General features: G+C 61.5%; 2 protein-coding genes across 5 annotated transcripts; both read left to right on the top strand.

Annotated features, from left to right (window-relative positions):
- Window positions 1-4,434: 4,434 nt before the first annotated feature.
- Window positions 4,435-19,237, top strand: PLXNB3 (plexin B3). 3 transcript variants are annotated; one of them, XM_088833779.1, is made up of 36 exons: window positions 4,435-4,499; window positions 5,620-5,733; window positions 7,190-8,233; window positions 8,876-9,055; window positions 9,510-9,638; window positions 9,719-9,819; window positions 10,245-10,374; window positions 10,500-10,656; window positions 10,748-10,856; window positions 10,936-11,050; window positions 11,133-11,258; window positions 11,331-11,447; window positions 11,718-11,811; window positions 11,899-12,068; window positions 12,279-12,379; window positions 12,614-12,719; window positions 13,278-13,408; window positions 13,594-13,770; window positions 13,869-14,061; window positions 14,157-14,399; window positions 14,496-14,657; window positions 14,745-14,896; window positions 15,040-15,140; window positions 15,230-15,453; window positions 15,602-15,780; window positions 15,953-16,019; window positions 16,270-16,597; window positions 16,706-16,809; window positions 16,898-16,994; window positions 17,240-17,418; window positions 17,552-17,712; window positions 17,939-18,086; window positions 18,222-18,286; window positions 18,356-18,431; window positions 18,508-18,582; window positions 18,838-19,237. In XM_088833779.1, exons 2-36 carry the CDS (start codon window positions 5,686-5,688, stop codon window positions 18,940-18,942), a joined length of 5,694 nt encoding a protein of 1,897 aa, XP_088689905.1. In that variant the 5' UTR covers window positions 4,435-4,499; window positions 5,620-5,685; the 3' UTR covers window positions 18,943-19,237. The 3 variants fall into 3 exon arrangements, with proteins under 3 accessions (XP_088689905.1, XP_055249563.1, XP_088689906.1); XM_055393588.2 differs by having other exon boundaries at window positions 12,228-12,379; XM_088833780.1 differs by lacking the exon at window positions 7,190-8,233 and having other exon boundaries at window positions 12,228-12,379; window positions 18,838-19,232.
- Window positions 19,238-20,620: 1,383 nt separating this feature from the next.
- SRPK3 (SRSF protein kinase 3) lies at window positions 20,621-25,260 on the top strand. Of its 2 annotated transcripts, none has more exons than XM_055438577.2 (15): window positions 20,621-20,748; window positions 20,820-20,950; window positions 21,084-21,192; window positions 21,327-21,414; window positions 21,700-21,787; window positions 22,353-22,459; window positions 22,546-22,711; window positions 22,816-22,841; window positions 23,319-23,448; window positions 23,520-23,759; window positions 23,847-23,947; window positions 24,264-24,371; window positions 24,447-24,516; window positions 24,599-24,691; window positions 24,804-25,260. In XM_055438577.2, the coding sequence occupies exons 1-15, from the start codon at window positions 20,621-20,623 to the stop codon at window positions 24,986-24,988; spliced, it is 1,770 nt and encodes a 589-aa protein (XP_055294552.2). In that variant the 3' UTR covers window positions 24,989-25,260. The 2 variants fall into 2 exon arrangements, with proteins under 2 accessions (XP_055294552.2, XP_055294551.1); XM_055438576.2 differs by having other exon boundaries at window positions 20,627-20,748; window positions 23,316-23,448.
- Window positions 25,261-25,287: the final 27 nt, after the last annotated feature.

Raw genomic sequence — 25,287 nt, 5'->3', positions numbered from 1 at the left:
ATGTGAGGACTTCCTTAGTGGCTCATGGGTAAAGAATCTGCCTGCAATGCAGGAGCCTCAGGAGACACAGATTTGATCCCTGGGTTGGGAAGATCCCCTGGAGAAGGAAATGGCAACCCACTCCAGTATTATTGCCTGCAGAGTCCCATGGACAGAGGAGCCTGGTGGGCTATAGTCCTTGGGGTTGCAAAGAATCGGATATGACTGAAGTGACTTAGCACATATGCACCTATGTGAGGTCCCTAGAGTAGTCAGATTTATAGACAAAGAAAGTATAATGGTGGGTGCCAGGGGCTGGGGAAAAGGAGATGTGTTTAATGGATGTAGTATTTCAGTTTTGCAAGATGAAAAAGTTCTGGAAATCTGTTTCATAACAATGTGAGTATACTTAACACTACTGATATGTAAACAAAAATGGTTAAGATGGTAAACTTTATACTATGCACTTTTTTTACCACAATACAAAAAAATTGACTCAAAAAGAAACAGAAAACCTGAACAGTCCCACAATCATTAAAAACATTGGTAATTTAAAATGTATGGATAGAGGGGCTGGTGGCTGCAAAAACATGGAAGGCCTAGATCATTTTATAGATGAATTCTATCAAGCCTTCAAGGAACTGATCACCCTTGTATTAGGTAATTTGTTCCAGGGACCAGAAAAAGAGGAAATGCTCCAAAAACAGCAACAAAACCAATCCAGCCAATACACCATGACAAACTTGAGTTTAGTCCGAAAAACCCAAGAGTAAGCATTTCTTTGAAAGAGGAGTTTAAAATTACAAAATCAATTAACATAATTTACCACATTAACTGATGAGAGGAGGAAAATTCTATCAATGACTCAGTCCATTCAGGAAAAATATTTGATAACATTCATCATATGGCAAACTAGGACTGGAAGGGAACTTCCTTAATCTCATAAAGGTGTCTATAAACACCCCCCTGCAAGCATCCTAATTAAGGATGAAATCTTAATATTGTTCTCTTTGCCTCCATTCAACCTTGTACTGTCTAGGGAAATTAAGTGAGAAAAAGAAATTGTACTTAAAAAGACTGGAAAAGAAAAAACAAAACACTCATTCCTGGTGGATGGTATGACTGTATAAGTAGAAAACCAAAAAGAATCCACAAAAAAAGAATCCAGAAAGAATTATTAGACTTCATGCAAGCATTTATGAAGTTACTTGATACAAAATCCATACACCAGAAGTAGACAACCACTTCCCTGGTGGTCCAGTAGTTGAGACTCCACTCTTTCAGTGCCAGGTTCAATCTCTGGTCAGTGAACTAAGATCCCACATGACACGTGGTGTGACCCAAAAAAACACCAAAATCCATGCACAAAAGTCCATTGTGTTTCCTTTGTTGTACACCTGAAACTAACACAATATTGTAAATCATCTAACTTCAATTTTTTAAAAACCAGTTGTGCCTCTATGTACCAGCAACACAATCAGAAAGTGAATTTTTAAAAAAAGATACCATTTCTAATGGCATCAAATAATAAATAAATCTAACATCAGATGTGCAAGTCCTTAGGGGAAAATGTATTCAAAGGATGTTAATAAGTAGAGAGAGGTGCCATGCTTAGAGATGGGGAAACGATATTTTAGAGATGATTAGTCTAGAAAGGGATTCAAAATTCAACAAAATCTCCATTTACCTGCTCAAAAAAGTACCAACGGTTTTTCCTGGAACTTGACAAGCTGATTTGAAAATTCTAAAACTTTCTATGGACAGGGGGAAAGACAGTCCTTCCAGTCTTGAAACGCAGAGACATCTGCATTTTTTTTTCGTCTCTGCTTCCAGTCTTAGTGTCCAGAGACCCATGTCCCATCACTCTGCCAGCAGCCTGCCCTGCCCAGATATTCTAGATCCCACCCTTCTAGGCCCTTCCATTCTAGGCCCCTTCTTGGGCATTTGGCCTTCCGCCTTGGAGATGAAAGGTGTAGACGGAGACAACTCATTGAGTACCCATGCTCCGAATTTGCTGGACCTTCAGGTTCTGGGTGGCTCCCCTCCCCTGACACCCTGGTCTCCCAACTTCCCTCTTGTGACCCTCACCCACCCCCAGAGCTCATCACACCAAGCCAAGCTTCTCAAGCTAAGACCTCACCAACTCCACTGGCCACCTCCTTCTGCCTTGTGGACCCCTCCCCGCTGTCCTCACCTCCACTGGCAGTCCTGTTCTCTAGGGATCTCCTGGGTTCTCCTGTCTTCATCACCTCAATCAACTTGATTTCAAGGTTGGAGGAAATGCTCTGTGGGCATGTCACCTGCAGGCTTGGCCTCAGGCAGATCCCCTCTCCCCTCCCGCTCAATGCCTGCTTCCTGCTTCAGGGCCTCATAGCCTGATAGTTAAGGGCAGCGGCCCATGGTTGACTCTTGGCCTGGCCACTTACAAGCCATGTGACTTGGTGCAAGTTCCCTAACCTTGCCTGCCTCAGTTTCCCCACCTGTGAACCAGGGGAAATAACTGCAACCCCCTCCGGGGTCGTTGGAAGGACTGAATGAATTCACATACACCCAACACTGAGACCAGCCCTTGGAGGACAACAGTAGGGATAAGACCATGTGGTTCAAGGTCAGCTGAAACCTCACTTCCTCTGTGAAGCTCTCCATGATGCACTTGTTGCTACTGTTCAGTTGCTCAGTCCTGCCCGACTCTTTGCGACCCCATGGGCTGCAGCACGCCAGGCCTCCCTGTCCATCACCAATTCCTGGAACTTGCTCAAACTCATGTCCATTGAGTCAGTGATGCCATCCAACCATCTCATCCTCTGTTGTCCCCTTCTCCTCCTGCCTTCAATCTTTCCCAGCAGCAGGGTCTTTTCCAGGGAGTCAGGTCTTTGCATCAGGTGGCCAAAGTATTGGAGCTTCAGCTTCAGCATCAGTCCTTCCAATGAATATTCAGGGTTGATTTCCTTTAGGATTGACTGGTTTGATCTCCTTGATGTCCAGGGAACTCTCAAGAGTCTTTTCCAGCAACACAGTTTGAAAGCACCAATTCTTTGGTGCTCAGCCTTCCAAGGTCTAACTGGCTCAGATGGTAAAGAATCCACCTGAAACCAGGAGACCTAGATTCAATCCCTGGGTTGGGAAGATTCCCTGGTGGAAGGTATGGCAACCCACTCCAGTATTCTTGCCTGGAGAATCCCTGTGGACAGATGAGCCTGGCGGGCTATAGTCCATGGGGTCACAAAGAGTTGGGCATGACTGAAGAACTAAGCCACAGCCACACTCACAACCATACATGACTACTGGAAAAGCCATAGCTTAGACTATGTGCACATATGTCGGCAAAGTGATGCCTCTGCTTTTTAATGTGCTGTCTAGGTTTCTCATAGATTTTCTTCCAAGGAGCAAGTGTCCTTTAATTTCATGACTGCAGTCACCATCTGCAGTGATTTTGGAGCCCCCTGTTTCCATTGTTTCCCCATCTATTTGCCATGAAGTGATGGAATCAGATGCCACGATCTTTAGTGTTTTGAATGTAGAGTTTTAGGCCAGCTTTTTCACTCTCCTCTTTCAGTCTCATCAAGCAGCTCTTTAGTTCCTCTTCACTTTCTTCCATAAGGGTGGTGTCATCTGCATATCTGAGGTTATTGATATTTCTCCCAGCAATCTTGATTCCAGCTTGTGCTTCATCCAGCCCAGCATTTCGCATGATGCTTTCTGCATATACATTAAATAAGCAGGGTGACAATATACAGCCTTGACGTACTCCTTTCCCAATTTGGAACCAGTCCGTTGTTCCATGTCCAGTTCTAACATCTGCTTCTTGACCTGCATACAGATTTCTCAGGAGGCAGGTAAGGTGGTCTGCTATTCCCATCTCTTGAAGATTTTTCCACAGTTTGTTGTGATCCACACAGTCAAAGGCTTTCATGTAGTCAGTGCAGCAGAAGTAGATGTTTCTCTGGAATTCCCTTGCCCTCTCTGTGATCCAACGAATGTTGGCAATTTGATCTCTGGTTCCTCTGCCTTTTCTAAACCCAGTTTGTACATCTAGAGGATCTGAGCACCCCTAGACTTGAGTGCCCCTCCTTGGTGACCCACAGTGCCGTCCACAGATGAGCTGGGGTCTCATCTGATGGTAGGTAGTTATGCCCCTTAAATCCAGGAATGTCTTGAGACAGACGGCAGTAGGCTTTGTCTGTGAACGGTGCCAGTGCCGGGGTCATGTCTGGCACTCAGTAGGCACTTCATGACAGGCTATGGACTGCCTGCCTGCCAGTCCCGCCATGGGAGGGCACCACCTCCTCTGGGCAGGTGAGGAGCCCGCCCCCTCGTCTCTGCCCACCGAAGCCAGCAGAGGGCAGCAGTGCCCTGCCCTGAGCCGTCGGGCAAAGGGGCGGGCAAGGAGGGGCTGGACTGCCCAGGCTGGGCCACTGGGAAGAGATGGGTTGGGCGCTATTGCATTGTGGGGAGGGAGGCCGGGACTCATTCCCGGCACTGCCAACTGCTCCTCGGCCCCGGCCAGGAGCCCTGCCCAGGTAGGCAGGAGCCAGGGCTGGCCAGACACAGGGTTCACAGGGGCCTCCAGGTCAAGGGTCGGGGAGTGGGGGGCATGGATCTCCCCACCCCAGCCAGGGGGGTGGCCTCGAAGCTGGGTGGTAAGACTCCCATTGCGGCCCCAAATGGGAGAGCTGGTGCCTCTGGCCACGGGGCAGGGCACAGGGGGTAGAGAAGCAGCCCGCCTCACTGCCCACCCCCACAGCCACCCAACCGTCCCAGCCAGGTGGCTGCCAGCCTTGCCACTGCCACCGGGCCCTGGAGCTTGTTGCGGTTGCACACCGTGGGTGAGAGGGGGACCCTGACCGGTTCCCACCCCATAGCCACGGCCTGAGCACTGTCGGCTTGGAGTGCAGACGGGGTCATGTGAGCCTGGCATGGGAAGCTGGCCGCCTGCTGGTAGTCTCGTCCCCACCCGAGGCTGAAGGCTGGGTGCCCATCTGCTCCTGTGCATCCTCTGGGCCACGGCCCCCTCTGCGGGCACCATATTGTACCTGGCACGACTTTGCCAGTCCCTGGGGGTGGGCAGTTGGGAGTGTAGGGGGAGGTCTCCCGGCAGGGGGTGCTGCCTTGGCCGGCCTCTCCCCTGCCTCCGGCTGAGACAAAGGCAGGCATTGAGGGCCAAGGCTTGCCTCCAGCCAGACGCCAAGGCTGCATAGGGTGAGGCTGCCCATGCAGGGGCTGACCCTCGGGGGGGAAGTGCCACTCCGTGACCTCCTCCAGGCCCTTCACAGGGACCCCTGGGGGCACACAGGGAGGAGCCTGGTGGCTGGCACCGGGTGGGCATGGGAGAACTGGCTGTGTGGGTCTCATTTTTTTCTGGCTAAAGGCAACTCTGCCCCCTTTGTCCCCAGATCCCCAAGGGGGTGTCTCCCTGCGGGTGGGAAGTGACAGGGAGCCCCTGGGTCAGGGCAGCCTGGATGTGGGACTAGGAACACCAGAGAGTGGGTCCCTGGCCTGGGCCTCCAGACAGAAGGGACATTGTTGGGACACAGACAAAGCTGCCAGCTGTGGGGGAGCCCGCCTGCCAGGCCCCAGCCCCCTCCTCCTGCAGGGTGAATGTGAATGGGGCCAAGCCTCGACTGTCTCCCTTCCACTCAGGACAATACCCCCTACAGCCATCCTGTGCCCGTCACCATTGCCCCAGGGCAGCTGAACCCAGGAGGTATGTGCCACGCTGCCCGGGAGATGCCTCTGCCGCTGCCGTCTGCCAGGGTAAGTGCCTGAGTCCCCCGAGCACAGAAGAGCCTGGAGCCCGGGGGTCCCCTGCAGCACCACCAACTGCAGGCGCTCTAGCCTCGGACCCACCCCAGACACGGCCACTGATACCGGGCTCCAGAGGAAATGGCCCAGTCCCTGAGGCAGGCCTGACCTTCCTGTCTGTGCCCCTGAGATAAGGGCGCAGGGGCCTTCCTCGGGGGCTCTCCCAGCAGCTGGCACGCCCATGGGGGCTGGAGCTGCTGGCTATGAAATGCCCGAGGGTGCCGTCCTGGCTGGCGGCCACCTGCACCCCCAGCAGTGTGGGACCCTTGGTCAACAACTCAGGATCTGCTTTCTGCCCCATCTCTGGGGCTCTGCCCCTGGGCTCAGGAGGTGGGAGGTTCGAGAGGTCATGGGCCCAGGGACTCGTGACATGTGTCCCTCACCTTGTCACCTGGGCACCGCACAAGGCTGCTAATTGCCCCTGGCCAGGAGGTGAGCTGGAAGGCACAGCAGGGACCCCACTCACAGCCTTCTGCTTTAGGCTCAACCTTGGGCCCCTACAGGGCTGGGGCGGGGTGGGGGGTTGCAGGGGGGCCCCCTCCGGTCTGGACCCCAAATGGCTGCAGGCCGACGGGCAGGGATGCCTGACTCTTGGCTCAAACTTTCTTTCAAGCACTCCTCTCACTCCCCCAGGCCCACTCTTTCTGCCTGTCTTCTCTCTGCCCTGTCTTTTTTTTTTTGAAGTTTTTATTTAATTATTTGGCTGCACTGGGTCTTAGTTGTGGCATGTGGGATCAAGTTCCCTGACCAGGGATCAAACCCAGGGCCCCTACATTGGGAGCATGGAGTCTTAGCCATCGGACCACCAGGGAAGTCCCTGCCCTGTCTTTTCTCATACCCCATCCCCATCAACACTCTCCACGCCAGACCCTGGTGGACCCCTGGCTCCCGGAGCCATGGGGCAAAGGACTGGCCTCCCCCGATCCCTGCACCCTGGGTGGTCTCTCGGTCCCTTGCACCTCCCCTGCCTCAGCATTGAGCACCCCCAGCTCAGTCTGGGCCACCCCCCCATCCCCCAAGCCCTCTGCTCTCTGCCTTGGCCCTGGCCACTGGCCCTCGCTGTCTGCAAGGCCTTTCAGGGTCTCTCCTCTCTCAGTGACTCAGTCCTTCTGCGAGGGCTCTCATGGCCTTGTAGGATCTGCATATAAAGTGGAAGATGAAGAAAGTTCTTCCCTTGCACACGCACGGGCACCCCACCGTCATCCCCTGGGGCCTCTGCATCCCCCTCTCAGCCCCCAGTCGCTCGGACTTTCTCTCTCCTCCCTCTTTGCTTCTGCCTGCCCCAGCCTTCTGCTTCTGTCTCTCCAGCCTTCTCTCCCTCCCTTTCTGTTTGTCTGTCCCTCCTGCTCCCTGGCGCTCTGTTCCCACGACCACCCTGACTCGCACCCTCCTGCCTGGCCTCCCCCAGGGCCCCGAGATGGCACCCCAGCGTCTGCTGGGTGCCCGCCTGCTGCTCATGCTGCTTCTGCTGTGCCTGCCACCTGCCCCAATCAGGGCGCACCGCTTCTCGGCGCCCAACACCACGTTCCACCACTTGGCGCTGGCACCGGACCAGGGGGCGCTCTACGTGGGTGCGGTGAATCGCCTCTTCCAACTTAGCCCTGAACTGCGGCTGGAGTCAGTGGCTGTCACGGGTCCCGTCCTCGACAGCCCCGACTGCGTGCCCTTCCGGGACCTGGCTGAGTGCCCACAGGCCCGGCTCACGGACAACACCAACCAGCTGCTGCTGGTCAGCGGGCGGGCCCGGGAGCTGGTGGCCTGCGGGCAGGTGCGGCAGGGCGTGTGCGAGAAGCGCCGGCTGGAGGATGTGGCAGAACTCCTCTACCGGGCCGAGGACCCAGGCGACGGGCAGTTCGTGGCCGCCAACACCCTGGGGGTGCCCACGGTGGGCCTGGTGGTGTCTGGACCCGACCGGGACCTCCTGCTGGTGGCCCGGGGCCTGGCAGGCAAGCTGTCGGCGGGGGTGCCACCCCTGACAGTGCGCCAGCTGGCCGGGCCACAGCCCTTCTCCAGCGAGGGCCTGGGCCGCCTGGTGGTGGGTGACCTCTCCGACTACAACAACAGCTATGTGGCGGCCCTCACCGACGCCCAGTCAGCCTACTTTGTCTTTCGGCGCCGTGGGGACCGGGCGCAGGCCGAGTATCGCTCATATGTGGCCCGGGTCTGCCTGAGGGATGCCAACCTCTACTCCTACGTGGAGGTGCCCCTCAGCTGCCGGGGCCACGGGCTCATCCAGGCCGCCGCCCTTGCCCCAGACGCCTTACTGGGGGCTTTTGCCGCCGGCCCGAGGGAGGGGCGGGCGGCCCTGTGCGCCTTTCCCCTGGCCGAGCTGGACACCAGCATGGAGCGGGCCAGGCGCCTCTGCTACACGGCGGGTGGCCGGGGCCCCAGTGGCACCGAGGAAGCCACTGTGGAATATGGCGTCACGTCGCGCTGTGTCACCCTGCCACCCGTGAGTGACTGAGCCGAGGCCTCACCCCTGCCCTGTCCCCTGAGACTCTGCCCACTGGCAGCTGGCAGCCTTATCTTATCCCATCCTGCCTCCCTGGCCCTGGCCCTCTGTGACCCTGAAGCATGTCCCAGCCCAGAGCCATGGCTGTCACAAGTCATCCTGGCCAAGGGTAAAGTGAAGTCGCTCAGTTGTGTCCGACTCTTTGTGACCCCATGGACTGTAGCCCACCAGGCTCCTCCGTCCATGGGATTTTTCCAGGCAAGAATACTGGAGTGGATTGCCATTTCCTTCTCCAGGGAATCTTCCCGACCCAGGGATCAACCCAGGTCTCCTGCATTGTAGGCAGATGCTTTCACTGTCTGAGCCACCAGGAACTGTCTGAGCCATCCAGCCACTGTCTGGCCAAGGGTGGCTGGATGCTTTCCCCATCACCAGTGACCTCTGCTTTAGAGGATGACACAGAGGGCCAACTTAGGCTAAGTCTCCTGGCTCTTCGTCTCTCCCTCTTAGGTGCGACCTTGGGCACATCCTACCAGCTGCCTTGCCCTCCTCCATGGACCGTAGACCTAGGCCCAGGGAAGGCACCTCCAGCCTCCCTCTTCTGGGCACTAATTCCTCCCCACCTCGTCCTCGCCTCTGCAGGACTCCCCAGAGTCATACCCCTGTGGCGATGAACACACACCCAGCCCCATCGCAGGCCGCCAGCCCGTGGAGGCAGGGCCTCTGCTGCAGCTCAAACACTCCATCAGCGCTGTCACGGCCCTCCAGGCAGACGGGCACACGATCGCCTTCCTGGGGGATGTCCAGGGCCAGCTGCACAAGGTAAGGGCCTGAGGAAGGCGAGGCAGCCCTTGCCAGACCCCTGGTGCCCAGTCTCTATGCTGTCAGGCCAGGCCTGGTCTCAGTGTCCCGACTGGATGTCCTCCTGCCCTGGGACGGCTCATAGAAGCATCCATCTCCTTCAACCTCTGGATGTGTAGCTTAGGGATGTCCCGCGGGCATTTGCAGCTGGTAACAGGGGACTCTTGCTTCTTCACGGTCTGCGTGTCTCCCTTAGCTGGGTAAGGCTCAATCGAGGAGGCTACTTGGGCACGCTGGATGCCCGGGGGCCTGCCCCACCCTCCATGGCCTGGCCCAGCTGCCCTGTCTGGGGGGGGAACGGGAGCCAGCTCTCTGGGCCAGGAGGATCCCCTAGAACCCCAGCCATGACAACACCTGCCCTGAATGGTCGGCCTGTGGCCATCTTGAGAGCGGACCTTGTCCCCCACTCCCCCAGGTCTTTCTCAATGGCACCCAAGGCCAGGTATACCACTCTCAGCAAGTGGGGACCCCGGGCTTGGCCATCAGCCCCGACCTGCTCTTGGACAGCAGCGGCAGCCACCTCTACGTGCTGACATCCCAGCAGGTGAGGGCTGTCCCAGGGGCCCAGGCACACGAGGCCAGAGGCCTTGCACCCACCACCTCTGCCCTTTGCCTCCTGTCCAGGTGGCCCGGGTACCCGTGGCAGCCTGCCCACAGCTCCCAGACTGCAGCAGCTGCCTCCAGGCCCAGGACCCTCTGTGCGGCTGGTGCGTCCTGCAGGGCAGGTGAGTTGGGGCACTGCGCCTGCAGTGTTTCTAGGTGGGCCAGGAGGTCAGTCCACCTCCCCCAGCCTAGTTGGTGTCCCTTTGCCAACACTGCCCCAGGCTGCTCAGGGCCTCTATCAGCCTCACTCGGGTGCCCCCTGGCCCACTCCAGCTCCCCTCCACCCGGCAGCTGCAGGAATCAATCCCTGATGGCGTCCCTCACTCAGGTCTATGTGCTCGTCTCCACCGCAGCAGCGGCCCTTGACCCACAGTCAAGGCCAAAGGCCATGTGTCAGCCCCCAGGCCCTGCAGGGTCAGCCCCTTCCTATATGAGCGGAGTCCCTTTCCCTGCCCCTCACTTGCTGCACTCTGCCTGGACCCGTATCATGCCCCTCACCCAGGGAACCTGAGTCCCATGCAAGGACCCATTGGCCCCTGCCCTGCAGGTGTACCCGCAAGAGCCAATGCAGGCGGGCAACCCAGCCCAACCAGTGGCTGTGGATGTACGAGGACGACCTCTGTCTGCACATCCAGAGCGTGCTACCGGCCCACTACCCCCGCCAGGAGCAGGGCCAGGTGAGCCCCGTTTTCCTTCTCTCCTTCTGCCTCTGCCCACACCCTCCCTGACTGGACCCCTCTGCCTCAGCCCCGTGGCCCCCTCCAAAAGCCCCACCTGCTGGGTTTGCTCGCACGTGTCCCAGGTCACCTTGTCGGTACCTCGGCTGCCCGCCCTGGCCGTGGACGAATATTTCCATTGCGCCTTTGGCAACTATGACAGCTTGGCTCACGTGGAAGGGCCCCAGGTGGCCTGTGTCACCCCTCCCCAGGACCAGCTGCCACTGAACCCTCCAGGCACAGGTGAGGGCCCCCTGGGGTGAGGGGCAAGGGCGGGAACTGGAATGGGGCAGTAGCCACCTGACCTGACCTGCCGCTGCCATCTCCCTCCCAGACCACATCACCTTGCCCCTGGCCCTGATGTTCGAAGACGTGCCCGTGGCTGCCACCAACTTCTCCTTCTATGACTGTGGTGCGGTCACAGCCCTGGAGGCAGCTGCCCCGTGAGTGTCCAGCCTGGCTGCGGGGTAGGGGTTGGGACCCCAGATAGTGCCCCGTCTCAGCAGCCCCCTGCCCTCCCAGGTGCCGTGCTTGTGTGGGCAGCCTCTGGCGCTGCCACTGGTGCCCCCAGAGCAGCCACTGTGTGTATGGAGAACGCTGTCCAGAGGGCGAGAGGACCATCTACAGCACCCAAGAGGTGGGTGGCTCCACCCTGCCCCACGCCCCCCAGCCCCCAGGCCCCTTGCCTTCCAAAGCACTAAGCTGTTTCCTCCGGCCAGGTGGACACCCAGGTGCGTGGCCCAGGGGCTTGTCCTCGGGTCGAGGGCGTGGTGGGGCCCCTCCTGGTGCCGGTGGGCTGGGAGAGCCATTTGGCCCTCCGCGTGCAGAACCTTCAGCATTTCCAGGTGAGCATTCCGGCAGGTGGGGGCCGGGACCAGCTGATGGCGTTCAGGCTGCTGACGGCATACACCCCCCAGGGCTTGCCTGCCTCCTACCACTGCTGGCTGGAGCTGCCCGGACAACTGCAGAGGCTGCCAGCATCCCTGGAGGAGGTGGCTGGGGACTCGGGCCTCATTCACTGCCAGGCCCAGCAGGTGGGCAGGTGCCCGACCCCCCCAGTCTCACTTGCCGCTGGATACCTCCTGCTGCCTGGGCTTGTCCCAGGCCCTCAGGGGCTCGCTCGCCCGCTTTAACCCTCTGTCATTCACGAGGCCGGCTTTTGGCAGGCCACGGCTGGGAGATGTGCCCTGCACTGGGCAGGGATAGGAGGGCATCCATGCCGGGAGGAGCTTCCCGGAGGAGGCAGGCAGTGGTCCTGGGAGGTTCTGAGTTGCGTTGGGCCTGACCCTCCGTTCCACCCCCAGTTCCAGCCCTCCATGGTCCAGCAGGAGCTCCCAGTGCCCATCTACGTCACCCGGGGCGAGGGCCAGCGGCTGGACAATGCCCACACTCTTCATGGTCAGCTCGGGGGTGGTGGGGCGGGCAGGGCAGGGCATGCAGCCGGCGGCGGCGCCTCACCATGCTGCCTAAACCACCCCCCCGCAGTGACCCTGTATGACTGTGCCGTGGGCCACCCCGACTGCAGCCACTGCCAGGCAGCCAACAGGAGCCTGGGCTGCCTGTGGTGCAGCCACGGCCAGCCTGCCTGTCGCTATGGGCCGCTATGCCCACCTGGAGCCGTGGAGCTGCTGTGTCCCACACCCAGGATCGAGACTGTGAGCCCGTGAACCTGCGCCCACCACCCCACCATGGCCTAGCCGCCCGCCTCCTCCCCTCAACCCCAGCCCTCACTTTCTTGGCCCTAGCAGCCCTTCCAAACCCCCCTCAGTGGGTGTGGGTAGAGGGCATTCCCTCACCATCCTTCCCGGTTACAGGTTGAGCCTCTGACTGGCCCCCCTGAGGGCGGATTGGTTCTCACCATCCAGGGCTCCAACCTGGGCCGGGACTTTGCCGATGTGCAGGACGCCGTGAGCGTGGCCGGCCGGCCCTGCAGGCCTGAGCCGTCTCTCTACCACATCTCGACCCGGTGAGGCATCCTGGCAGCCAGGGGTTGAGGGAGGCCCTCCCAGGGAGGCCCGCAGAGACTGGTCACCCAGAAAGAAGGGAGGCTTAAAGCCAAGACACGTGGGCCCGGGGTCAGATGCGCCAAAGGACAATAAACCAGAGGGAGGGGATCTGGGCCCTGGGCAGCGGCTGGCAAATGCCCTGTGGCTCCCGCCAGGTAAGGGCCCCTGAGCAGCCATGGGCTTTCCATCACCAGGATCGTGTGTGTCACATCGCCTGCCCCCAACCGCACCATGGGGCCGATCCAAGTGGCCATCAAGGGGCGGCCCCCAGGCATCTCAACCCAGTACTTCACCTACCAGGTCAGTGCCTGCCCAGGGTGTGTGCCCACACCGGGGGATCATAGCAAGACGGGGCAGAAGGCTAATGACATCTGGGTGAGAGCTTCCAACTTGACCTGAGGAGGGCAGGAAGAGTTGCCTCTTGTCCAGGAAGGAAGCCATGTGATCTGAGGGGTCATTCTAGCCACTGAGTGTGGGGTGGGCTGGGGGACGAGGTGGGAGGGTGAGGAGGACACAGGGATGCAGGAGAGCAGAGATGCCTCCAGGTGCCAGCCTGAGTCCTCCTGTCCTCCTGCCCGGGCCCTTTCTGGGGCCAGGAAGTCCAGGGCAGGCCAATTCACATTGGGGGTGCTGCTTGGCACAGACAGCACCCCTGAGGAAGTAATGAGGAGGTCCCCGAGGAGGTGACGGCATCTTAGAGCTTAGAGCTGGGGCTGAGGACAAGGTGACACAGGGAGGGGACCAGAGCACCCCCTGGTGGGGCACAGCAGCAGGTCACGGGGCTTTAGGGACTGCAGCCAAGGTGAGGAAATGCCAGGCCAGATGGTTATGGCTGCCCTAGCTTGCCTTGTCTCCCAGGACCCTGTCCTGCTGAGCCTGAGTCCCCAGCGGGGCCCCCAGGCAGGGGGAACCCAGCTCACCATCCATGGACAGCGCCTCCAGACAGGAGGCAACATCAGCGCCTTTGTGGGCAGCCAGCCCTGCCCCATGTAAGTGGCTCCTGCTTCCAGCTGGTCACTGCCAGCTGGGGGTGCTATCGATGGGCCTGAGTCCCCTGGCATACAGTGGTGGTGGTGGGGTCTCTGCCCTTGGTGGGGAAGGCAAAGTGGGTCTCTGGCGGGCTGGTCAGGCCGAGGCTCAAACCCAAGGTGCCAGACTGCTCCCCACCCTGCAGCCAGGAGCCAGTGTGTCCTGACGCCATCGTGTGCCACACCATGCCCCAGGCTAGCCCAGGAGATGCGGTGGTCCGAGTGGTCTTCGGCCAGGCCCAGCGCTCACTGCTTACCAGCCCCTTCCACTACACTGCCAACCCCCAGCTTGTGGCAGCTGAGCCTAGTGTCAGCTTCCGGGGGTGAGGACCTGGTGCACTTGGGAAACCTGTGCCAGCAGGGTGGGGTGGCAGGATGGGGCCGGGCTGCCCGGGCTGCGCTGAGTCCCGTTCTGGCACAGGGGCGGGCGGCTGATCCGAGTCAGGGGCACAGGCCTGGACGTGGTACAGCAGCCCCTGCTGTCCGTGTGGCTAGAGACCTCGGAGGGGGCAGCTGTGAAGTTGCAGTCCCAGGACCCGACCCCAAGGAGTGACTGCAAGGCTCCAGCTGTGGCCTCCCAGGCTTGTATCCAGCTGGAGCGGGGCTGGCTGCAGGTGAGCCTGCAGCGGCAGGCGAGGCTATGCCCAGCAAGGGATCGGGGTGGGCCGGAAGTCCCCAGCTCACCCCAGCTTGGCCTGCCTCCTCCCAGTGCTCCAGCGTGTGCTCCATCAACTCGTCCACCCTCCTTCTCTGCCGGAGCCCTGCAGTGCCTGACATGGCGAACCCCCAGCGGGTCTTCTTCAGCCTGGACAACGTGCGCGTGGACTTTGCCAGTGCCAGTGGGGGCCAGGACTTCCTGTACCAGCCCAACCCTCGGGTGGCCCCCCTGTATCGCGAGGGGGGACCCACCCGCCCCTACCGCCTCAAGCCAGGCCACATCCTGGATGTTGAGGTCAGGGTTTCGGCCAGCAGTCCTGGGCGGCGGGGGAGGGGGGACCTGCGGACACAGGCTGGGCGACTCCACTCAGGCCCGTGATCGGTCTCCCAGGGTGAGGGCCTCAACCTGGCCATCAGCAAGGAGGAAGTCCGCGTGCACATTGGCGACAGCGAGTGCCTGGTGAAGACGCTGACGCTCACACACCTGTACTGTGAGCCACCCCCACGGGTTCCACAGCCCAACAATGGCTCGGGCACCCCACTGCAGTTCGTGGTGAGGCTGAGACCCCAGGCACAGATGTGGGTGGCTGGAGCCATCAGAGCTGGTGCTCAGGAATCCTGTGTCTCCCACCACCCCCAGGTGCAAATGGGCAATGTGCGCCTGGCGCTGGGCCCAGTCCAGTATGAGGCAGAACCCATGCTGTCTGCCTTCCCCGTGGAGGCCCAGGTGGGCCTGGGCGTGGGCGCAGCCCTGCTGATCGCTGCTGTGCTCCTCCTGACCCTCATGTACAGGTGAGGATCACACACACGCCAATGTCCAGTCCAGTCCCCTCTTCACTTCTGGCAAGGGTGCCCCACAGCTGGCCATCTGGGCTTGGGGGTCTCAGCCCAGGAAGGCCGGCTTGTGAGGCTGACACCCAGTCCCCTATTGGCAGGCACAAGAGCAAGCAAGCCCTGAGGGACTACCAGAAGGTTCTGGTGCAGCTGGAGAACCTGGAGATTGGCGTGGGAGACCAGTGCCGCAAAGAGTTCACAGGTGGGGCGGGGGTTGGGGGGCGGGCGGGGAGAGCGGGACACGGGCAGAGCCACTCCTGAGCTCAGACCTTGGTGGATCCCGGCCTGCAGACCTGATGACAGAGATGACTGACCTCAGCAGTGACCTAGAGGCCAGCGGGATCCCCTTTGTGGACTACCGCACCTACGCCGAGCGGGTCCTCTTCCCCGGGCGTGGCGGTGGCACCCTGCAGCTGGCTGTTGAGGGGCTAGGCGAAGAGGGTCGCCGCGCACCTGTGTACCAGGGCCTCATGCAGCTCTCCAACCTGCTCAACAGCAAGCTCTTCCTCCTGACCGTGAGGACCATGCGGGCAGGCTGGGGGCGCGAAGCCTGGGGCGAGGAGGGAGGCTGGGTGGTCGGCAGGTGTGGGCCACGTGGTGGGAGGCCACGCGGGCTGCCGGGCTCCCCAGAGTGAGCTCCCGTGCCCCACTACTCCCGCTTAGCTCATCCACACCCTGGAGGGACAACCCAGCTTCTCACAGCGGGACCGCTGCCATGTGGCCTCGCTGCTGTCCCTGGCACTGCACAGCAAGCTCGAGTACCTAACCGAGATCATGAGGACGCTGCTCAGTGACCTGGCCTCCCATTACGTTCGCAAGAACCCCAAGCTCATGCTGCGCAGGTTGGCCCTGGATGGCTCTGGGCAGGGCGGGCCTGGGGAGCCCCAGGAGGCCAGCTGGGTCCCGAGCCACTGGTAGGGCAAGTCAGCCCTGCCTGCCCTCTGCCACTGGCCTTGGGTGGGGGATGAGACGGCCCTGCAGCAGCCCCTCTGACCTGGGGCCCGCTCCATGCAGGACGGAGACCATGGCGGAGAAGCTGCTCACCAACTGGGTGTCCATATGCCTGTACGCCTTCCTGAGGGTGAGGGCCCCTCTCCCCTCACCCCATGCTGGGGCTGCTGCCTTGGGCCTCCCTGACCTGTGGCCCGATCCCTCTCAGGGGGCCTTGGGCATAAGGGCAGGGTGTCAGTAAGGGACAGGTGGTGAACTTTTGCCCTGGCCACATGCAAAGCCGAGCCCACTGGCGTGGGCCACCCTCTGCCCTGGCTCCGTGCAGCCGGCTGCCCCTGTGAGCTCATGCAGCCAGCTGACCCCCGTGTTGATGCTTGCAGGAGGTGGCTGGCGAACCAATATACATGCTCCTCCGGGCCATCCAGTACCAGGTGGACAAGGGCCCCGTGGACGCAGTGACAGGCAAGGCAAAACGGACCCTGAATGACAGCCGCCTGCTGCGGGAGGATGTGGAATTCCAGGCCCTGACGCTGATGGTGCTGGCCAGCCCGGGGCCAGGTGGGTCATCAAGGAGCAACGCAGTGCTGCACATCCCTACCCGGGTGCTCGACACGGACACGATCACTCAGGTCAAGGAGAAGGTGTTGGATCAGATCTACAAGGGCACCCCGTTCTCCCAGAGGCCCTCGGCGCATGCCCTGGATCTCGGTGAGTACCCGCCCCAGGCTCTCCTCGCCCCTGGCAGCTCGGCTCTGCCCAGCAGGAACGGGCTGTGGGCTCACTGGCTCCCCTGGGTCATACCCCCCGCACCTCCAGAGTGGCGCTCGGGCCTGGCGGGTCACCTCACCCTGTCAGATGAGGACGTGACGTCAGTGACTCAAAACCGCTGGAAGAGACTCAACACCCTGCAGCACTACAAGGTGCCCGGTGGGTGGAGTCCAGAGGGGCAGGCCCCCCACTCGGGCTTGGCAAGGGAAGGAGCCCAGCCTTTGTCCCCCTCCCTGCCAGGTCCCAGATGGAGCCACGGTGAGGCTCATCCCCCAGCTGCACAATGGAGGAGGCATCATCTCCCAGAGCCTGGCCCCCAGCTGCCTGTCAGGGGAGAGTGAGTATGGTCCCACCGGAACCACAGGCCCCCAGGAGCTCGAGGCCATGCCATTGGCCCTGCCTGGGTCTCCCAACACCTCGTCAGCGGGGAAGCCAATACTCCCTACTGGGCCTAGGCCTGTGGGTGGATGAAGGTGGCGGCACGTTGCCGTTGGGGAGCTCCTGGGTGCGAGTTGGAGCTCCCCAGCCGGTGGCATGGGTGCGGGGGGCCCAAGGACTGAGGCCCAGCTTCTGCACCCTCAGACACCCCCATGCTGGAGGATAGCGAGGAGGGTGGAGTCCGTCTGTGGCACCTGGTGAAAGCCCCCGAGGAGCCGGAGGCAGCCAAGGCACGGCGGAGCAGCCTGAGGGACCGGGACCGGGAGCGGGCACAGGCCAAGGCCATCCCGGAGATCTACCTCACCCGCCTGCTGTCCATGAAGGTGGGGCCCCCACGGAGGCTCAGCAAGGGCACCTGGACAGACCTGGGGAGACGCTGTGGGACGATGGGGCTGGCCGCAGCTTGAAGGGCCCCCACCTTGACCCCCAAAAACTGCCCCATCCCCTGCCTTCTAGGGCACGCTGCAGAAGTTTGTGGATGATGCCTTCCAAGCCATCCTCAGTGTGAACCGGCCCGTGCCCATCGCCATCAAGTACCTGTTTGACTTCCTGGATGAGCTGGCCGAGAAGCACAGCATTGAGGACCCGGAGACCTTGCACATCTGGAAGACGAACAGGTGCGTCGCCTGCCGGCCTGGCCCCGGAAAAATTAGTCCCAGAGAGACCAGGACACTGCCAGCATAGCCAAGACAGGAGCTCAGACCTGAGGGCCATCACCCAGGGTGGCCAGTCCCCCCTCCCAGTGTGGCCAGCTCCCCAGGCAGCTCAGGGCCACCGGGGTCCAGGTGGAGGAGCTGAGCTGGACTGGCCAGGCCTCACTCCATGGCCGGCCTGTGTCTCCAGCCTGTTGCTGCGGTTCTGGGTGAACACCTTGAAGAACCCGCAGCTCATCTTTGACGTGCGGGTGTCAGACAACGTGGACGCTGTCCTCGCCGTCATCGCCCAGACCTTCATGGATTCCTGCACAGTCTCGGAGCATAAAGTGGGCCGGGTGAGCGCTGAGGAGGGCAGGCTGGGTGGGTAGCCACAGGGGCTCTGTGCTGAGCCCTGGGTGGGGCTGGCCCCCCACAGGGCATGGGGCCAGGAGGGGGCACCTTCCCGCTCATGCCCACCCCACCCGGAGCAGGATTCCCCGGTGAACAAACTGCTCTACGCCCGGGAGATCCCTCGCTACAAGCAGATGGTAGAGAGGTAGGTATTGGGCATCATGGATGAGGGACCTCCTGGGCTGCCTGCCCCTAACTCTGTGCCCTTCTGCAGATACTACTCTGACATCCGCCAGAGCCCTCCAGCGAGCTACCAGGAGATGAACTCGGCTCTGACTGAGCTCTCGGGGGTGAGGACACAGGGGAGGGGGAAGTTGGGGGCTCAAGGTCTGGGCCGGGGCCTCACCCACCATGTGCCTCCCCCAGAATTATACCTCGGCTTCCCACTGCCTGCAAGCTCTGCAAGAACTCTACAACCACATCCACAGGTACTACGACCAGGTGAGACTTAGGGGTGCTCTGGGGAGAGGGGAGTGCCTCTGGAGCCCAGAGGGAGGCCCCAGGAGTCTCCCTTGGGGGTGGGAGTGTCCAGGTCCAGTGTAGGCAGAGGAATGGAAGGGCCGGGGGCTGGGGAAGGGGCTCGGCTTCCTCATGGAGGAAGATTCCCTAGGAAGGTCTGGCTCCCAGCCTGCTACTGAGATGGAGGTAGGTCAGAGACCAAGGCCTCAGGCTGGGCGGCCTCCTCTGCCCTGGCAGATCATCGGTGCCCTAGAGGAGGATCCTGTGGGCCAGAAGATGCAACTGGCCTGCCGCCTGCAGCAGATAGCCGCGCTGGTGGAGAACAAGGTGACCGATCTGTGAGTCGGGCGGCAGCAGGACCCACCATCTCCGTGCCTTCCCGCACTTGACCCAGGATGGAGCCCTGGATGGAGCCCTGGATGGAGCCCTGGATGGAGCCCGTGATCCAGGCATGGTCTGCACAGAGTGGGAGGGCCTCCCCCTCTCCCTCCTTGCCGCACCATTGGGGGGCTTCTAATTTATAGCAATCCTTCCCCCTCCCCCACTGTATTTATGTGCTTGCTGGAGGATCACATCTGGAAATAAAACGCAAACATGTCTTTTTAGAAAATGCCCGGTACCCAACCCCACCTTCCCCGTGAGTCTCCTGGGTGCCCTGGCCCAGCCCCGAGCCTGCAGCTAGAACTTCTGCCACATGCTAAAAAGAGGACCCCAAGGCCTTTCTCTCCTCCCTCATGTGACCCCTGCGAGAAAGGTGCCCCTGCCCTCCCACCGCCATCTATGCCCACCCCACCTTTCCAACTATTTCCTGGTACAGGAGTGTAGAACCAAGTGTGTCCCATCTTGGGATCACCAGTTACTACCAAGTTCCCTCTACTCTGTTCTGACTCCATTCCCTCCCAGGAGCAATCAGCGTGTTCTCTCTAAAGAGCCAAAGTGCCCATGACCCTCTGCGGAAATCCCACACCCATGCCCGCAGGCTCTGGGGGGCTCCTTGATCACCTAAGCCTCCCCTTCCCACCCCACCTCGCCTTCCACACCCACAGCCAGTCTTCAGCTAAGACCAGCCACAGAGGTCTCCAGGGTGTCCTGCTCCCTCTCTGGAGGTTCCCCTGCCCACCCCATTTTGGGGGACCAGATTCTTCAAAACCTGGTCCCTTGGCTACCACCCCAAGGTCACAGGCTTTGGAGGGCTGTGTGACCCGGACCACTAGAGCCATGGGCTCCTTTGCTTCCCACTTGAGGATTCCCCGAGGGCAGGGCCAGGGTGGACACCTCCCTGTGCATCCCACGTGGACATTTGCACATGTTGGAGCCACGGAGCAAGGCAAAGATGAACCCAGGTAGCCACAGGGACACCATGCAGCGCTGGGGTCCCACGTGGACAGCCCCCAGGCCTGTCGTCCAGGCCTGGGAAGGCCTCATGCCCCAGACCTGCGCCTGGCCAGGGCCCCTCAGGGATGCCACGTGGAGGGATGAGAGGACACTGGGCTGCCGCGTCTTGGGACTCCAGGACCCATCGGAAAAGTGGGAACCCAGCTGAGAGTGGCCGGGGAGTGAGGTACCCATGAGAGTGGCTGGGGTCGCCTCCAGGCAAGCTTGCATAAGCCAGAAGCCAGAGCATGTTCGCAGTTGGGGGCACCATGCCCACAGGGCCCTCAGCGGACTCTGGAGCCCCAGGACTCCAGTTTGAGGACCAGCTCACCACGACGTGGCCACTCTGCAGCACCCTCTGCCAGTCCTGGGGTGCAGGAGCTTAGCCCAGGGTCCAGATCACCACATCCCGGTGTGGTGGTCCTAGGGTGCCAGGGAACTCCCCGAGGAGGCAGTGGCACACCGTGTCCCCACGGCGGCGCCCTTGGCCAGCCCTGGGATGGGGGCGGGGGGCTCGTCCTGGGGGGTCGGGCCCTTGAGGGCCGCCGTCACCGCGCCGCCCCCTCCCCGCTGCATACCTTGCCCACAGCCGAGCAGCTGGGAGGCTATTTATAAAGGCGGGTGAGATCAGCAGCCGAGGCTATAAATGCGCGGGCTGCGACCGGGCCCCAGAGGAGCGGCTGCCCGGGGCACCGGAGCTGCGGGCAGCGTGGCCAGAATGAGTGCCAGCGCAAGCGGCGGTGGCGGCGGCGGCGACAGCGACAGCAGCAGCAGGTAAGGCTGGGCCGGGCTTCCCGGGGCCTTTGGCAGCCCGCGCGCTCACTGCCCGCCCGCCCCGCCCACAGCTCGCAGGCCTCCTGCGGGCCTGAGTCCTCTGGCTCCGAACTGGCCCCCGCCGCCCCCGCGCCGCAGATGCTGCAGGGGCTGCTGGGCTCCGACGACGAGGAGCAGGAAGACCCCAAGGACTACTGCAAGGGTGAGGCCCCGGGGAGGAGGAGGTGGGGACCCGGAGCCCGCCCACGTGGGTCGGGGGGCCCGGCAGGGCCCTGCTGTGCCGGGGCAGGGGCAAGGCGCCACCCCCAGCGACCTCTGTGGGCTCCCTTCCCCAGGTGGCTACTACCCTGTGAAAATCGGGGACCTGTTCAATGGGCGGTACCACGTGGTGCGCAAGCTGGGCTGGGGCCACTTCTCCACCGTCTGGCTCTGCTGGGACATCCAGTGAGTGTCCCCCCCCCCCACACCCCAGGGCTCCAAGCCAGCTGGGATCCTGCCCCTGGGCACGCCTGCGGCTATGGCGAGGGCCCCGTGGGTCTGCCTGGTACCGGCAGCCGACGCGGGTCTCGGTGTTGCAGGCGCAAGCGTTTCGTGGCTCTCAAAGTGGTGAAGAGCGCGGGGCATTACACCGAGACAGCTGTAGATGAGATCAAGCTCCTGAAATGTGTGAGGCGCCTCCCCTACCCGTTCCCAGCTCCCTGGGAGCCGCCTGGGGCCTGGCAATGTGGGTGCGAGGCCTGCCGGGCTCCGCAGGCTGGGGCGGGGCGCCTGCAGGGGCAGGCTCCAGCTGGCTTGGCCAAGGGGGAGGACCCGGAGGGCGGGCCTGAGGCTTTTCTTCCAGTGAGGCCCAAGCACAGTGGGACAGGGGGGCCAGAGGGGCTGCCCACCCCAGGAGAGCAGCCAGTAAGGGGCAGATCGAAGCCATCTGTGGCCCCTTGGCTTTTACTGCAGGTCCGAGACAGTGACCCCAGTGACCCCAAAAGAGAAACCATTGTCCAGCTCATCGATGACTTCAGGATCTCAGGGGTTAATGGAGTCCGTATCCTTTGCAGGCTGAGCAAACAAGTGTGGCATCTCAGCAGGAGCTAGCTGGCTGGTGCCTGCTGGCTCCAGGGGCCTCAGTTTGCTGATCTGTGTGATGGGCGGTTTATCCCTTCCAATGACACTAGTCTATGAAATACCCCCTCCACTTCAGGGATTTGTGTCTGGGCATGGGTGGTAGAGCAGATAACCAGGTTGGCATTGGCAATCCATGACTAGGTTACCCCCAAGTGGGAGGCACCGTCTCTGTGTGCCTTCCCTTTTTGGGGGGCTGTCAATAGGCTCTTGGGCAGACCTGGGCATAGGACTGGGGCTGTTCTGAGAAACCTCTGTCTACTCCTCCAGTGCCCTGTCCCTAGGAAGACCACATAAAGTACAGAGCCAACTGGCACACCAGAGAGTGACAGGGACACTAGAGCGCCACCAGGACAGTGATGATACAGGACCTCTCAGACCCAGCTCTATGCTGCCTGAGCCTTGGGGCTCCCCCACCCCAGCTGAGGGTGGGCAGGACCTGGGCCCCAGCTGCACGCCCAGCGGCTGCCCTTCACTCCTGGCCCCAGATGTGTGCATGGTGTTGGAGGTCCTCGGACACCAACTGCTCAAGTGGATCATCAAGTCCAACTACCAGGGCCTGCCCGTGCCCTGTGTGAAGAGCATCGTGAGGCAGGTGAGTTCTTCCTGAGTCTGGCAGGAAGAGCCCTGTGGCAGGCAGCCAGGGCATGGCGGGTGGACTTCAGGACTGGCTCTCTCCAGGTGCTGCACGGCCTGGATTACCTCCATACCAAGTGCAAGATCATCCACACTGACATCAAGCCCGAGAACATCCTGCTGTGTGTGGGGGATGCCTACATCCGGCGCCTGGCCGCTGAGGCCACAGAGTGGCAACAGTCAGGGGCACCACCCCCATCTCGTTCCACAGGTACCGAGATCCTGTGCAGGGCCGGGGTGGGGCCCATGGGCCTCAGCCCTGGCCTAAGTCTCGGCTCCTTTCTCTTTCTCCTGGCTCTGCCTGCTTCACCACAGTCAGCACCGCCCCCCAGGAGGTCTTGGTAAGTTGGGCCACCTCTTTTCCTAGGCCTCATTTTCCCATCTGCTCAGAGCTCACTTCTTAGCCTCTCTGGTTCCCCCTTCTCCCTAACTCTCCCCGCTGCCCAACACTCCTGCAGGGGCATTTCCAAAAACCTTGGTGGCCTGGATGAGATACAGAGGGGGCCACAAGCCCCAAACGGCCCTGGGTGGCCACTGGGGCTCACCACCTCCCCAGGACGACAATGTATTTACGGCTGGCCCCAGGGGAGGCTGGTGCCCAGCCAGAGGCTTCTTGGCTCCTCCTCGGCCTCCATCTCTGGAGAGTGGAGGGCAGGAGGGGACCCGGGAGGTGGGCGAGGTGTCAGGACCACGTCCTGATGGCCATGGAGTCCTGGGACCCGCAGACCTTGTCCCCTGCAGGGGCCCCACGAACAGACTTGGGCTAATCTGCAGCTGGCTGCCAGGCACCACCGGGCTGACCCTGACTCTTTCAGCAGATGGGGAAGCTGTCGAAAAACAAGAGGAAGAAGATGCGGCGCAAGCGGAAACAGCAGAAGCGGCTGCTGGAGGAGCGGCTGCGTGACCTGCAGAAGCTGGAGGCCATGGAGGCCGCGGCCCAGGCCGAGGGTGAGGATGGGAGTGGGGAGCGGGCCCCCTGGCAGCAGCTGCCCACTCAGCACCTCGGCCTGTCTCCCCAGACTCCGGCTCCAGACTCGAGGCAGGGAGCGGCTCCACATCCTCTTCCGGTTGCCACCCAGGTGGCGTGGGGGCTGACCCCTCACCAGCCTCTTCGTCCCCGGCCCCCGGGGGCAACCGCAGCCTCAGCCCGGGCTCCCAGACCTCAGGCTTCTCGGGCTCCCTCTTCTCCCCTGCCTCGTGCTCCATCCTCTCAGGCTCATCCAACCAGCGGGAGGCCGGCGGCCTCCTCTCCCCTAGCAGTAAGTGGGACCAGGCCAGCGGGCAGTGGGCAGGGCTAGGCCGGTGACCGATCAGCTCAGCCAGTCTCCCTTCTCTTGCTTCCCCAGCACCGTTTGGTGCCTCCAACCTCCTGGTGAACCCCCTAGAGCCCCAAAACGCAGACAAGATCAAGATCAAGATCGCAGACTTGGGCAACGCCTGCTGGGTGGTATGAGCGGGCACCCTGCTATGAACGAGGCCGGTCCCTGGTGTTCGACCAGACCCCCATGCCTGCCTCAGGCTGCAGTCCCAAGGCTGAGCCCAAAACAGCACCTCTCCCACCCGGCTGGCAGAACGGGGCCCATGGGTGGGGGTGGACGGCCATGGTACAGGGGCCGGCCTCAGTCTCAGGTACCTTGCCAGGCCCTCTTAGGACAAGGGGGGGCCCCTGAGGCTGAGTAAGCCCCACGATGCTCCTGGGGTGCATGGGTAAAGACAGGCCAGCCCTGGCCCCAGCCCCTCCCCCGGGCTCCCCTTGCCTCCAGCACAAGCACTTCACCGAGGACATCCAGACGCGGCAGTACCGGGCTGTGGAGGTGCTGATTGGTGCCGAGTATGGGCCCCCGGCCGACATCTGGAGCACAGCGTGCATGGTATGTCTGCCCGCGGCTGTCCCCCACCCGGGCGGACTCACAGGGGCCAACCGCCTTACCCTCTGCCCTTTCCAGGCCTTTGAGCTGGCCACTGGCGACTACTTGTTCGAACCGCACTCAGGAGAAGACTACAGTCGTGATGAGGGTAGGAGGCAGCAAACCCTAGTGTCCGGCCTCGGGACCTCCCGGCCGCCTGGCTGACCTCCCAGCTCCCTTTCTATCCACAGACCACATTGCCCACATTGTGGAGCTGCTAGGAGACATCCCCCCCGCCTTTGCCCTCTCAGGCCGCTATTCCCGGGAGTTCTTCAACCGGAGAGGTGGGGCCACCTGGATGGAGGGGCGGGGTGGGAACTTGGGGGCCAGCAAGGGGTCTCAGATGGCAGGCCTCCCAGGCAAAGGCTGACATGGGGTGTGCTGGCCTACCCCCAGGGGAGCTGCGGCACATCCACAACCTCAAGCACTGGGGCCTGTACGAGGTACTCATGGAGAAGTACGAGTGGCCCCTGGAGCAAGCCACGCAGTTCAGCGCCTTCCTGCTGCCCATGATGGAATACATCCCCGAGAAGCGGGCCAGCGCAGCCGACTGCCTGCAGCACCCTTGGCTCAATCCCTAGGCCCCGCGGGCACTTTGGGCAGTTTGGGGTGGGCCTGGCTCCCTCCCAACCCCCTGGCCCCCAGTGCCTTCACGGAAAGCAGGACAGTTCCTGCCCACCCTGCTGAGTGGGAGCTTTCTCATACCCACCTGGGTGGGGTGGGCCAGGGCAGACAGATCTGCTGGGGCCAAGCCCTGGCCTTTCAGAATGTGTTCTGCCCCTCAACCCTCACAGAGGGGCCCTCTAAATTGGAAGTGTGCTGTTTCTTTTCTTAATAAAGTGTGACCTGAAACACCCACGTCCGTAGTGACAAAAGCATG

This window comes from Moschus berezovskii, chromosome X, assembly GCF_049115385.1.
Source record: "Moschus berezovskii isolate FMDL1 chromosome X, NW_MosBer_1.0, whole genome shotgun sequence".
Taxonomy (NCBI): Eukaryota; Metazoa; Chordata; class Mammalia; order Artiodactyla; family Moschidae; genus Moschus; species Moschus berezovskii.
Note: the sequence above shows the minus strand (reverse complement) of the source record. Positions and strands in the feature narration are given on the sequence as shown.